This window comes from Melanostigma gelatinosum (assembly GCF_949748355.1).
Source record: "Melanostigma gelatinosum genome assembly, chromosome: 14".
NCBI lineage: Eukaryota > Metazoa > Chordata > Actinopteri > Perciformes > Zoarcidae > Melanostigma > Melanostigma gelatinosum.
Window position 1 is genome coordinate 13,367,264 of NC_136647.1, and position 14,529 is coordinate 13,381,792.

Here is a 14,529-nt window from a genome sequence, read left to right on the forward strand (position 1 = left end):
AGTATCGATGTGTTGCATATTTCTGTGTTTGCTGCTCCTGACCTGACTTCCGTGTGTTGTTTTTTTTGTCAGCGGAAGCTGTTGATAGATCAAGATGACACTCTTGCAGCTATAGGCCTTCTGCTGTATGGCTGTAATGTAAAGTAACACAGAGGCAATTCAAATAAATGTAATATAGGACAACTACAGACTACAATAGTCCCAATAAAAGTTGTTTCAACAGTTGTATAAGCCGTTTTTAAATTTTCAAAAAAGTGTTTAGTTAAGTGGTAAGAACACAGATTCATACAAAGAACATTTATAACTTAATTTCACGTAAGTTTTAGTTCGTTACCGGTAATATAATTTTTCAAAAGCTGCTAAAAAAGTGTCTCCAATACACGTTAGACACACAATGCATTCAATAAACTGTTCTGTGTAACTGGCCAAACATTAGTTTCTGAGTTTCTGACCTTCAGTTACTAAATGTGCTAAATATGTCTGCTGCTTCAGACCAGAAGAAGGGGAGCAGGTGGTAGAAAGATGGTGGAGGCAGAAACCTTAGAGATTAATATCTCAAAACCTGGGGGAGGGTGTTGAATACAAATGAGATGACATGGAAGTTGGGCAGCAATTACTGTTATTAAACCAGTGGAACTACAGTAATGATTTAAAACTATGGCAAATAAGTTGTAGGCCAATTATAAATTATTATATATAATCTATGATTGAAAATAATGAAGGGAGAATATGCTACTGCCACACTTTTATAAGGTTACAAGGTTTTTGTCACCTGTCAAAAAGCACATGCACTTTTTTGGTCAATTTCATTTTAAACCAATTTAACTTCTTAGCAAAAGAAAGACAAAGTAGAGAGAAAGTCAAATCCACATCATGCTTTTCTTATGTTTGTGATAATATACTGAGTTTCTGATGACATTTTGCTGTTTTGTGTCATGTGTATGTGGTTTACAGAATTAAAATCTAAATGTGCACAAAAAGTCTTTAATTCATGTCTGCCTGTTTAACAAGAGCAATTAGGAACTAAAACACACATTGTGCATGACAAAGTCATGTGATACCAGATACGTTTCACTGTTTTTGTGTGTGCTGTTCCAAGGTTGAGTTGTGTGGGTTTCGTTTCCTGTCAGAGGAAACTGTTTCAGAAATAAAGATTGAGAAGTTAAACCTACATCGGAAGTGTGTACAACAACACACATACAAACGGCTAAATCACCTTTATTTAATAATTAAAGACACTTCCTTTATTTTAGATACAAACACATTTACAAATTGGTATATTTTGGATGTAATATGTGTATGCATGAAGCACTCAACTTTTTGGAAAGATTTTCTCAGCTAATTTCCAACGTATTGAACATGTTTTTTTCTGCAGGGCTGTGGTCTTTTCTGTTTTGTTTTTTTTTACAAAGAAAATGTAAAGGCATCTTTGTCCATCTCCAAGTTGTACTCTCTGTGTAGTCATTCATCAGTTGTAAATCATTACATGGTCAAATGAAATAATGCCAATAAAAATGTATATATTATTGATATTATATCAACGGTAATGAAAACAATATACTGCATATACTGTACTTCTGCAGCATAATCAAGACCATCCCAGCTGCATCCAAATTATAAATATGAGAAATTAAGCTAAAATGAATGCAATGACCATGTGGGTGAGCAAGTATTAAAGGAGTAGTATAGACCAATATTAAATTATTTGAGTCAGAGTTAGCAGTAGGTCTCTAGTCCTCGTCAATGCAAATGACTTTTAATTTTTTCTTCTTATATACAGTACTATATACATACTTTTCCTGAAATGTGTCCTCTGTGGTCTCATTTACTTGCCAGTTGAGTTAACACATCAGCTATTTGACACAGTGAAGTGAATACGGTACATTTACTTTGATTTATTGAGTAAAAACATAAACTTTCGAAAGCAGGAAATTCAGAACAAAACTCAAAATTAGACCTCAGATACGAAGCAGCTTTGCAACCTTTTTTGGGCTTTACTGTGAATGTGATTCTTCATGTGTGTGTGAAGGAGTGCGTGTGTGATGATTAGGCGATTAGATCGATAAGCAAGCTTCCTTCCGTGAATTCATTTCATTACTTTTTTCTGCAGATGTGACGTGCATGGACACTTTAATGAACAATTGTGGAAGCTTGTTGATGCAGACTTTAAACACGTAAAAAACATTTAAAAAAGGAATTCAGGTTCAGGTTACTTTTATTTGTACCCGTATAGGCTTGGTTTGCAAATAGACAGAGAGGCATCCATCTCGACAGACATTACAAACAGCACAGACAACAAGACAAACATGATGAAAGTACACAAGGCTAAAAATCTGTCAATCAACAAGTAAAATAAATAAGTACACACCCGTTTCTATAGCATCTGTGCACTATGCTATGATTTGTTCACCTGCGTGATGGCTGCTGGAACAAAGCTGTTTTTATACCGCTTTGTTCTGCACCGTGGGACCATATACCTCTGTTTAGAAGGAAGAAGCTGAAATTCCCTGTGCAAAGGGTGGGAGTCGTCCTTTAAAATGGAGCCGGTGATCCGTTGCACCTGTCTGGTGTACAATGACTCTAGGCCAAGCTGTGACTCCCCAATCAGCCTGCTAGACCATTTCACAATTTGATACAGAGAGTTCCTGTTCTTTAAAGAGAGGTTTCCAAACCATGACACCAAAGAAGAGGATAAAATGGATTCAATAAAAGCACGATAAAATAAGGTCATCATGGTTTTGTCAATGTGAAAATAGGACAGTTTCCTCGAACAAAACAAACGTTGGTGCCCCTTTTTGCACACAGCTACACAGTTTGCTTCAAAGTTCAGTTTTGAGTCGATAATTGTGCGAAAGCACACATCCTTGTGGGGAGCCACTGGAGGAGCAAACTTGGTCAGACAGAATTCCATTGACTCTCACTCTTTGTGTCCTATACGTTAAAAAGTTAAGAATCCAGCCGACGAGATTATGACTAAAGTCAAATTGTTCTAAAAGCCTACTGGTTAAAATATGGGGTTGAATTGTGTTAAAAGCAGATGAGAAATCAACAAATAAAAGTCTGACATGAGATCCATTCCCCTCCAGGTGTTTAAAAAGATGAAACAAAGTGACTGTGGAGTATTCTACTCCTCTGTGTGGCCTGTAAGCAAACTGCATGGGATCAAGTGCTTGCTCAGTTTTTCTTAAAATTTCTGACCTTACCAGTTTTTCAAAAGTTTTCATTAAAATTGATGCGAGAGCGACCGGTCTAAAATTATTTAGACTTTTGAATATCCTCTTCGACTAAAGTGTGAATGAGAAATGTTTCATTTAAAGTGTGATGATGGACGTATTATACACACAATAAAGTTCATCACTGCACTCAGTATGATCTATAGGTGTAACAATTACATAATGTATGATGAAGTTGCACAAGATATAGGCCGAGGTCTATTATAAGTAATTTCACCAAAATCAATTTCAGTTTTTCTTTAATTGTCATTATCCTTGTGACGTTATTTATTATTTACATATTTTGATGCAGTTTAATTATTATTGGTTTTATTGTTTGTCAGTTTGTTTGTGTACATTTGTATTCTACTGCATTTCATTGTGCAACGTTAGCCTACCGTGTAATGATAACCAACGTCAATCTGTGAAGAGCGGAAGGGGTCGCTGTTTTGTGTCATGGGCTGACCTTTATTTTGAAGAACCGGATGTTACAATGTTTTGATAGCGGCTGCGGAAGAAGCTGTCAGCTGTCCGTTGCTCGTCTAAGCAGCAGCTAGTTTCCCATCAACACCGATACTAATTCAACGGCAAATGTAACCGTTTCACAGAAAGCCACAATGGGATTTACACCGAGAAGCTTTCTTGGTGTCAAGCCGTCGAAAGCGCTTCTGTTGTTGCCTTTTCTGTTGACATTAATGCTCGTCGGGAGCCAAGGCGAGAGCAATGTGATGGACAACGTTGCAACGGAGCGGCTGGCTGAGGAGAGCCACCGACAGGACAGTGCCAACCTACTCATATTCATAATGCTCTTAACACTCACCATTTTAACTATATGGTTGTTCAAACACCGGCGATTTAGGTTCCTGCACGAGACCGGACTCGCCATGATCTATGGTAAGACCTCTAACGTTTATTTGTATCCATCCATATAACGTTACGGTAGGTTAGCTAAGTCAGTGTAGCGTCGATGCCAGCTGGCTTTGGTGCCGTTAGCTCCTCAAACTTAACCAGTCAGCTCATTTGACAGCTTTTTGTTACATTACAAGATACATGGGAGAAGATACCTGGGGAATATGATGTATAAGCACACTGTTGGTGTCGTCAGCATTTAAGAGGAATAGTATTTGTCCAGTATGTACAGTCCACAATAGTTCCACAATTTAAACCGTATTAGGATTGTAGAATTGATATTTTGTTGTCTTTTTGTTCGAGTTGGTGGTCTGTCACCTCTCTAATTAACTAATTGGTAATGACTACAATTGTTGGGAAATATAAGACAAGATCCATCCTTTGCCTAATTAGACACCTGTCATTTTCATCAGGCAGTGAGAAGCTGAATCGGTTGAATAGATACTCTCTTCTTTTCGCAATTAACCAATAATAACGAATGGCAACCAATAACCTGGTGTTATTGTAAGACCCGATTCTAATTCAAGTGTTTGGCACAGCCAAATAATTAAAAGCTGTGTTTTTAAATAGAACAAGGAATCACACAAGCAACCCCAGTGTCCTCCTGCAAACAAAATAGTAAATACTCCTGTATATAAATAAAGGGCATTGTTGCTATTGTCATTTACTACAGATCCTTGGCTAACTGCTTAGCCTTCACTCCCTCTCTCTCCTCTTCTTCCCTGAAGGCGTGTTGGTGGGTGTGATCCTGCGTTTTGGCGTCCATGTGCCCCAGAGCATGAGTGACGTGGTCCTCGGTTGTGCTGTCAACGCCAGTCCCGCTACTCTGCTGGTCAACGTCAGCGGGCGATTTTACGAGTACACTCTGAGGGGGGAAGTCAGCCGTGGCAAAGGTCACCAAGTGCAGGACGATGAGATGCTGAGAAAGGCAAGGGGGTGAACAGATGGGGGATTTAATGGAGGGTGCAAGTGCTAGTTTTCTTTGGTGTGTGCCCCTCTGGTATGAAAGTACCAGCTGGCAGGTGCCAAATGGGAGAAAATATGTCTTATTGTGTGTTAAACAGCCGCTGCAAACTTTGACGTACATCTAAACATAATCTCTCTCTATAAAAATCTTAATTTCTAGTTTGCATACACAAACAGATGAGATTGATTGATAACTTACTCCTGTCTTCAGGTGACTTTTGACCCCGAAGTGTTTTTCAACATTTTGCTGCCTCCCATCATCTTCCACGCCGGTTACAGTCTGAAAAGGGTAAGAGGGTTTGGACTTATGACGCACGAACTATGTAATTTAAAGATTCAGATTTTTCACAAATTAGATCTTTAGAAGATAAGGTTACTTTTTTTAAATTATTAATAGGCCTTAATGCACGCTTGCAAACATATTGAGATCCTTTTTTATGATCATTGTGATATTTGTCTGTATGGCCCCAGCCTAACTGCTGGTACTGGACAGCCTCTGTTTTAATATATCGGTGACCTTGTCTGTCCCAGAGACATTTCTTCAGAAACATCGGCTCCATCCTGGCCTATGCTTTCATGGGAACAGTTATCTCCTGCTTTGTTATTGGGTAAGTTTATCTCAGAAATACATACATTCAGAGTAACAGATTGAAGATTTTGTCTAATTTAGCTTGATCGGTTTCTTGAATGGGCAAGCGGAGCCAGTGTCTTGACTTGTACACATTCTTCTCTCCTCCTAGGCTGATCATGTATGGCGTTGTGTCCTTCATGAAATTCGTGGGCCAGCTTGGGGGCGATTTTTTCTTCACTGACTGCCTCTTCTTTGGGGCCATCGTGTCAGCAACAGACCCAGGTAGGTAGGGCCGTATTGTCTTTCTGTTCGAGGCCTTTCTTGCGCTCCTGTCCTGCTCTACAGTATTTGCGTGTCTTGTACTCTGAAGTGTATTTTTCTCCTCTGTGCATCAGTGACGGTGCTGGCTATCTTCAATGAGCTAAAAGTAGATGTGGACCTGTATGCTTTACTCTTTGGCGAGAGTGTCCTCAATGATGCTGTGGCCATCGTACTCTCTTCGTAAGCATTCATTAATTACACACTGCAGATATACACACACACACACAGCCCACGCAGAAACAACTGAATTGTCCACTTCTATTTCATCAAAGCAACAGTAGTTTCACATTAAAACATAGATTGACATTTTTGTAAGTCTGTCTCAAAACAATAAAACTTCGGAAGATATTTATGCAGTTTGTTTTGTGTGTCTAGCTTCAGATGAACTTTAAAATACATTTTTACACAAAACGATGGCTGTACAATTTGAATTGTGATTTAAAGAAATATTGTCATGGCCGGTATGGACAGGGTCAATAAATTGGCATCAGCATGTAAGTAGTGCTTTGAGATGGACTTAAATGTGAACCTACCCTTTCAATATCGAGTTCTGTGTCAATGACCTGCACTGTTGTGAGTCTAACTTAGAGGCGACTTCAGCTTTTTGTGTTGTACATTGCATATGAATGGACACTTATCATACTAACATCAGTCCCTGTCATTTCACTGCTTGCCTTCCTTCACCTGTCCGTGTCGTTCTCCGCCTACCTGTACGTATGTATGCAGTGTTCTCCTCCGCTGGGAGAAGCAGAGTAGACGGGAGGCTGGAGCTGTGCGCTCCCCAGGTGACGATGGCCCAGTCTGGCCAGAGAGGGAGGAGGAATGGCTGGGAGAAAACCAGACATTCACTCCCCGGTGGGTGGGTGAGGGGCTGTTTGAGTGGTTGAGTTATTGGGTTAGAACCTGATCATTTCAACTCAGTCGCTGTGATGCTTATTTTATACCTAGAATGTAGCCTTGAACCACCAGCCATTAGAATGATCACTGTTCTCCCCTGCTACCCTTTCATATCCATTCTTTGTCTGATTTATTTTTATTTTTTCCTATGCTGTATAGACCCTGCAAATAACCAGAAATTTCTTATTTTTTTTAAATCAAAGTTTTGTTAAATTAGTGTACAACATGCTTATTACTGGTGAATATTAGTGCTAGTGGTTTACGTTGTTGGTCTTGATGTCATTTGTGCACCACTAGCGCCTTAATGCACTGTTTGCCAACCCTTTCTATGATGCCTGTGTCTGTTATGCATTAGGAAGATAGTTATAATGCTTTATAATCTGCTTATAGCACTGTACAATTATAGTTATAAGCACTCAAACATATTCATAATGCTTTCTAACAATAATCATAACACATTAAAGAGCAAGTGGTCATTGTTTGCTTTAAGTCATGTAAATGCCTTGTGTGTTCTTCAATAGATTTAATGATTCGTCTTTTGACTTTACGTCACACAAACAATGACCCCTGGAAATGACTTACAATCACATTATAATGCATCATAAGTAAAGTATGTTTATAATGTATTATAAAACGATTAAAGTGAATTCTAACAACAGCGTTTGTTGTTGATGCTCTTTTTGGATATGAATTGGATATTGGAATGGTCTTGAGACATCCAAGATCCAGTTTGATTGAAGCATGCAAGATCCTAACTTCCTCCCTTTTTGTGACTGTAAAACCCAACTCCATGTGTTTAAAGTCTTTTGTTACCTTTTTTTAAGGGGGAAACCAAAATCTCCGAAACTTATGCAAAAATCAGACAAACAGCAGGCTGTTGATATCAGCCATTATTGGATTTGGGTTGCTGCAGGTTTGATTTGATGCCTGACTTTGTTTGTTTCCTTATGAGAGCATGTGATTAACATGGAACCAGTTCCCCTTTCTGGATTCTTAGTAAGTGCCTATTTCCTTTTTCCACGTAAACATTTTTACTTGCTTTTACTCTGTCTATCTTCACTCCAGCTCCATTGTGGCGTACCAGCCTGCAGGAGACAACAACCACAGCTTTGAGGCCATGGCCATGTTGAAGTCCTTTGGCGTCTTCCTTGGCGTCTTTAGTGGCTCCTTTGCTCTTGGGGTGGCCACTGGATTCATGACGGCTCTCATATCCTTTCACCTGTTGCTCACCATTACATCATTTATGTATGCATGGGCAGATAGGCAGCAACAGAACAACACTAGAGAGTTTAAAACAGAGGTCCTCTTACTCATTTAAGTTGCTGCTGTTTAATCATTATATGGGCAGCTTCAAGTCTTATCTGACCTGGAACCAGACACTCTGTTGTGTTTGTCCCAAGAGGAGTAGCCTGAGTTGTGTCCTTGCACAATAAGAGAGAACAATGCTTCCTTACTTATACAGTTTACACAGCGATGCCTTTCTTAGCTCATTTCCATTTGTACACTGCAGGTCGACTGTGTAAGCGCTACCTCTTGTTTTGCTCCTTGACTTTCAGTTTTCGTCACGTGACCAAGTTCACGAAGCTGAGGGACTTCCCCTTGCTGGAGACGGCGCTCTTCTTCCTCATGTCCTGGAGCACCTTCCTATTGGCCGAAGCCTGCGGGTTCACAGGTACTCCTGTGTACACGGCACACGTGCATGCAATTTAAACTGTGAATTTGGGCATTTCAATTTGTCTTGTAATACACCTCACCATCACTTCTGCTGCTCTGTAGATCCACATTTCATGAAAGTAATGCTGCACGAAAATGCCTGTGCCGCCCTCCAGTGAAGTGTAATTCAATGTGTTGTGAGTGACACTGAAGTGACACCTGTGTATGTTTGTTTTTATTCAGGCGTAGTGGCTGTGCTGTTCTGTGGCATCACTCAGGCTCACTACACCTTCAACAATCTCTCCCCCGACTCGCAGGACAGAACCAAACAGGTGATGTACAATCTCATATCTTTGGTCACTTTTACTCAATTTATTGAGATGCAAATCTTACTTCAATTCTGCCTCCTTCTCGGGTTTTAGTCCTATCCTTAAGGATGCTTTTATGCTGCTACTTTTTAGCGACCCACCTAAAGTAGTAACTAAAGTAGTAACTCCAAAGTGACGTGAATGCAATGTGAACGTCTCTGTTTCAGGTATCCTGCAGTTTGTTTGTAATAATCGTTTTTCTCTTCCCCCATCAGTTGTTTGAGCTGCTGAACTTCCTGGCAGAGAACTTCATCTTCTCCTACATGGGTCTGACTCTCTTCTCCTTCCAGTCACACGTCTTCAATCCCATGTTCATCGTCGGAGCCTTTGTATCCTTTACTCTGATTGGTGTAAACGCTCCAGAGACGATTGGTTATCTGGAGATGACTGATGTTGCACATAACCACTCCCGTAAATGTTTTCATGATGTCATAGTTCTTGTTGTTGATCAGGATCAGTCACAGAATGTTGTTTCTTACTTTTTTTTATCTACAATAGACTATTGTAAGCTGCACCTGTCTGCATCATGTCTGCCGATGCTGATAATAATAGTGTATTCATACATTATATGTATTTTAAAGAATGTTTCAGTGATTGAAGGAGCCCGAGAGCATCAGCAACATTTAAAAGACTGATGAGTCAGTTGAAACTGTCATCTACCCACGATTATATTCCATCCCAGCTTGCCCCATCTCTATTACTTTGCAGTGTGTTGTGTCCTTGACCCTCCTGGTGTAGGTGGCGGTGTTTCTGGGCAGGGCTGCAAACATCTACCCTTTGTCCTTCCTGCTCAACCTGGGCCGCAAGAACAAAATTGGATCCAACGTTCAGCATGTCATGATGTTTGCAGGTACGGAGCTGTGACAGTGAAGTATCTGATGTCAGATAAGCAATTATTTTACGTTTGTCAGGCTTGGACCAACATTAATAAACTACTTCACAGCGGGGACCTGGTTCCATTAAATCAGTGGAAAGAATGATTAAACCCTTTTGGCCAAGATGTTGGTGTGTGAAGACAGTCTCGTTCTAGACCAACAACACTCCGACTAGAAGTCCCCTACATGTCTGCACATAATTGTTTCCAACGCCTCAACATAACTGCGTGGGTGGATCTTGCCAACTGATGTGCAGTAGTTCGGAAATAATGAACCAAAGAACAGCAACATTTAGTTAAATACATGTTGTGGCTTTTCTTGAGTTAATGACAAATGAAAAAAATGCTCACCGCCTCACTCGACGTCTCTCCCACGCTGTCTTTCCCACGCTGTCTTTTTAGTGACACACACACACACACAGTTTCTCAACCTCGCACTGTCTTTGATATCCGTCCCCCCCCAGGACTGCGCGGGGCGATGACCTTTGCTCTTTCAATCAGAGACACAGCGTCTTACGCCCGCCAGATGATGTTTTCAACTACCCTCCTAATTGTCTTCTTCACTGTCTGGATCTGTGGAGGAGGCACCACGCCCATGCTGTCCTTCATGAGCATACCGTAAGGCTGTGCATCTGTTTGTATGCATCTGTGTCTCTGTGTGTTTCACCCCATCTATCGAATGTTTTACTGTCAACGTCACTGCGGCTACCTTTTCTCTTTCAGGGTGGGTGTGGACTCTGATCAAGACCACTCTGTAAGTAATTTGAACAGATTAAAGTCTCTTGCTTTTGAAAATACATTTTTTTTTGGTTGCTTTGTCCAGTTGATATCCCTAAATATGAGTAGAAATGTTTAAAACTAAATATTGTGCTGAACAGAATTCAGCGGTGTTGGATGGGTCCCAGCGGAGGAACACCAAACATGAGAGCGCCTGGCCCTTCAGGATCTGGTACAACTTTGACCACAAGTATCCTTTCAGCCATGGATCACGTCTTTGAGGTCCTCCCTTCAGAAATGTGGATGCTTGATTCAGCTTTGCACACCAGAGGGTGCTCTTTCCAAACTGTAAGAAATATACACCAGTAACTTCATCTTTCTGGACAGGAGGGGGTTCACAGATCAGGCTCTGATGATGGTTAGATTGTTGGCCAATTCAATTGTTTCATTGAAAGTAAGTGTTGTAAAAACTGTTAATAATCCTTGACAAAAGTTTGCTCTCCAGCTACCTGAAGCCCCTCCTGACCCACAGCGGCCCTCCTCTCACTGCTACGCTGCCTGCTTGTTGTGGACCGCTGGCACGATGCCTCACCAGCCCACAGGCCTATGAGGTGTGGTCACACAGCATAATGTGCTCCAGTTAAAGTGGCACTAGTTAAAATACGTGGATATTTATTCATTTAATAGTGTCATTTGACTTTGGTATTTTTGGTTTCTTTATTAATTGTAAAGAAAACACAAAAGAATGAACTTTGAAACAGTTATTAGTCTTTGTCCATGTATTTGAAGACGAGTGTTTCGCTGAAGTTGCAGTTTTTCAAGGTCTTCTCTCTTACTGATTGTATTCATCCTCATCTTTTTATTCCTTGGCTTTTCTCGCCTGACATACATTTTTTCCATTTCCCTTTACAATCTCCAGAACGAAGGCCAGCTCTTCGACGATGACTCGGACTTCATCCTGAACGATGGCAGCGTGAGCTCCATGTACGCCGACGTCACCGTCAGCATGGACGCATCCGGCCGCACCATCAACCGTTCCTCCGGCGCAAGGGGCGGCCCGTCTGACGAGGGTCTGGACCACGAGCTGGCCGTAGCGGAACATGAAGTGTCCATCAGGGGCACCCGCCTGGTCCTGCCCATGGATGACCCAGTGGAGCCCCCGACCACTGTCACCCTGCCCCCGCCTCCCTCCCCGCCACGCTCCGAACCTCGCAGGCACAGACTGTAAGACGCTTTACACCATCAGGATGCAGCTAATTTGATTTCACAAGAAAATAGCATCTGTTAGTTGATTTGTTCGTGTAAAACAAACTGATTCACGTAAGTGGCCATGTTGACGGGACCAGTTCTCTAAAATGGTTTTCAAATAGGCCCGGCTTTGTGACTAACTCGAGGAGCGCTTGATTTAATTAATTTAGATGGATTACTGCAATCTTGTGAATGCAGTACATGTAAGATACTGTTTACCAAGTGCACCTCAAGTCTAAAGGTTGCTTAAAAGAAATGGGGCTGTTGTATTTGCTCCTACGTTTGTACTACTGTGGTGATATGCCAGTGCTGTTACCTATGCTCTGTAAGAGCCCCGACTCCCTTTGACTTTATGGGGAGATCCCTAAATGTTCCATATGCAGTTTACCCTTTTCTTTGTGGGGAAGTTGCTCCAGACAACTCTCTCTCTCTTCCTACAAGTATTTGTAAGATGACCTACAGTCTCATTTAGGACATTTTACCGGCACTCTAAAACTCTACTCTAGTACCACTTACTAACATTCAGTGGTGTTGAAGAATATTTACACTCCAGCCTCATTACTAATGTTTCTCATCTATCCACAGACTGATTAATAAGTTTGACTCCCTCTCAAAGTTCATATGTGGAGAAGGTTCAGAGGAGGAACTGGGGATTGTGAGTCGCCGAGGTGGGAGGCATTGACGTCTGTGATGGAAGCAGAATTAGCAGTTTTGAATTTTTTATTTTTTTTATTTTTTATATGTGCTCCAAGATTGTAAGAAGATACCATTCGGCTCTTAAATCTTAAATTTGAGCACTGCCTGCGTCTTTTCTTTTTGATCAGTCTTTTTACTTATTCGTTTATTTATTTAACAACTAATTATTTATTTAGAGAATGATTTATTTTGTTTATTTATTATTTATTTGTTGTTTTGTGACATTAATGATTATATTGCCCTGTTCGAAAACATGGCTGCTCGTTGGGGAAAGGCTGTTTTTTTTGTTTGTTTTCCTTTTTCCTAACAAAGCACTACAACTCTTCCCACACACGGTATGTTGTTCATGAGGGAGGTGGAGATTCATCCCAGGAGTGTGTTCTTTACCATGTGTGTGCATGTTAAGCCATCTCCTTCCTGTTCTGTAGCACATCCTTCTACTTTATTTGAAACTAGAGCTTCCCCGCGTGTGTATTTTTACAAGTTTGTGTGTGGCTGATGTCAGAATGAAATCTAATCCAAATCTACTGATGTGGTAGTCAGGGCTAATGTCTGTTTCTGGGTTTTCTGTCTTCATCTGATTTCATCTTCTTTAAAAAAAAACAAACACGGTAACTGCCGTTTTCTTTGTGATGTCGTATCATCAAAGATGACTGAGGGCTGGATGAACTGTTTTAACTTAAAGTGCCTATTCAGAAATTCAATTGCTTAATGTAAATTTGTACATATTTTAATTTGCTGATGTGCAGTAATAGTATCTTTCTTGGTTTTTATATGACACAAACCCCTTTTGACTGATGTTGAATTTAATTAGGCCATTAGGTGACTGCCTAGGGTGGAGATCACAAAAGAGTGCACACTAAAACATTATACTTTTATTAATGGTAAATACGTATCACTAATATTTATTGAATAGAACAATTCTGGGGAATGTGTAGTAAATATCACATTTACTTTATCAAAAAGTGAAACTGTTGGGGGATGTATTTGAATGCAACAAGAAGCCTCATGTTCTAAGGTCAAGGGAAAGACAGAAGGACACTTTTGACTTTTTCCCAATGCAGTGTTCGTCTTTATATTCTGTTCCCACCTCAGTGAGAGATGTTTTGCACTGAGGCATAGTTAACCCTTGTTTGTGCCGTTTTCTGCTGGGTGATTTTAATGTCTGAGGTAGGAATTAATACCTGATAAAAATCCCATTTTCAAATGTTCAAATGTGCGTTTTACTGTGTCAGGCTGCACATGAGTTGTCGTTTTGATCTAAATGTTATTCTTAATAAGATTCTGCATAATTATCCAGAGGACGAGGGAATTTACATTATTTCTATCAGTAAGGTACCTTTTGATTTGTTGTTTTAAATGTTATTGAACCGTAAAAAACATACTATGTTTATATGGTAATTTTAAAGAAACCGCACCGATAACAAAAAATCTGAAAATGTTTACTGTTAAACTGTCTGTAGAAATGGTTAAATTAAGGACAGTCGTATTTGTGAAAAGTACACCTGCAAAGTTTAAACGTGATTGTTTTTTAAATGTGAACTATCAGTCTGACATCTGCAAGTGTAGCCTACCTGAAGATAATAAAAACGATTCTTGCAAATGTCAAGTCTTCTTTCAGATTATGCAGTATAGGGTGTACCCTGCAGGATGTTGTTCTATATCATGAGGCTATTAAGGCTTACATTATCTCACTTTTTATTTCTTTTACATCTCTTCAATCATTCATTCTTTAAAAAAAACAAAAAACTTTTCGTATTGAAGTACAATATGTTCTCCTTTGACTCGTTCATAAAGAGCCATAATGACAATTGAGCAAACCTCATCCGCTGAGCCCCGGAAAAAAACTTAGTAAGTGGACATTGAGTTCATTTCGTTTTTTGCAGGCCTACAATTTCCAAGATCAAAGATGAATATTCACACTCTATTTTCTGCTTTACCTCAAGTTATGCTGGCAAAATATAATTACTGTCTTGCTGGTAACACTGACATATTACACACTAATGTAACGAGGCTCCTGCCTTTTCAGCGCGTGTGTGTGTGTGTGTGTGTCCGCGCGTGTGCGTGTGTGAACGACACATTTACTTTTATTTTGAT

At 40.2% G+C, this 14,529-nt stretch overlaps 1 protein-coding gene across 1 annotated transcript; it reads left to right on the plus strand.

Moving 5' to 3' along the window:
• The first annotated feature begins 3,823 nt into the window (after positions 1-3,823).
• Positions 3,824-13,998, plus strand: LOC306788109 (sodium/hydrogen exchanger 6-like). The gene is made up of 16 exons (XM_079283459.1): positions 3,824-4,106; positions 4,850-5,049; positions 5,299-5,376; positions 5,619-5,695; positions 5,828-5,940; positions 6,054-6,159; positions 7,942-8,085; positions 8,433-8,548; positions 8,773-8,861; positions 9,113-9,226; positions 9,636-9,747; positions 10,236-10,389; positions 10,495-10,525; positions 10,650-10,738; positions 10,994-11,099; positions 11,408-13,998. The coding sequence occupies exons 1-16, from the start codon at positions 3,830-3,832 to the stop codon at positions 11,714-11,716; spliced, it is 2,115 nt and encodes a 704-aa protein (XP_079139585.1). The 5' UTR covers positions 3,824-3,829; the 3' UTR covers positions 11,717-13,998.
• The last annotated feature ends 531 nt before the right edge of the window (positions 13,999-14,529 follow it).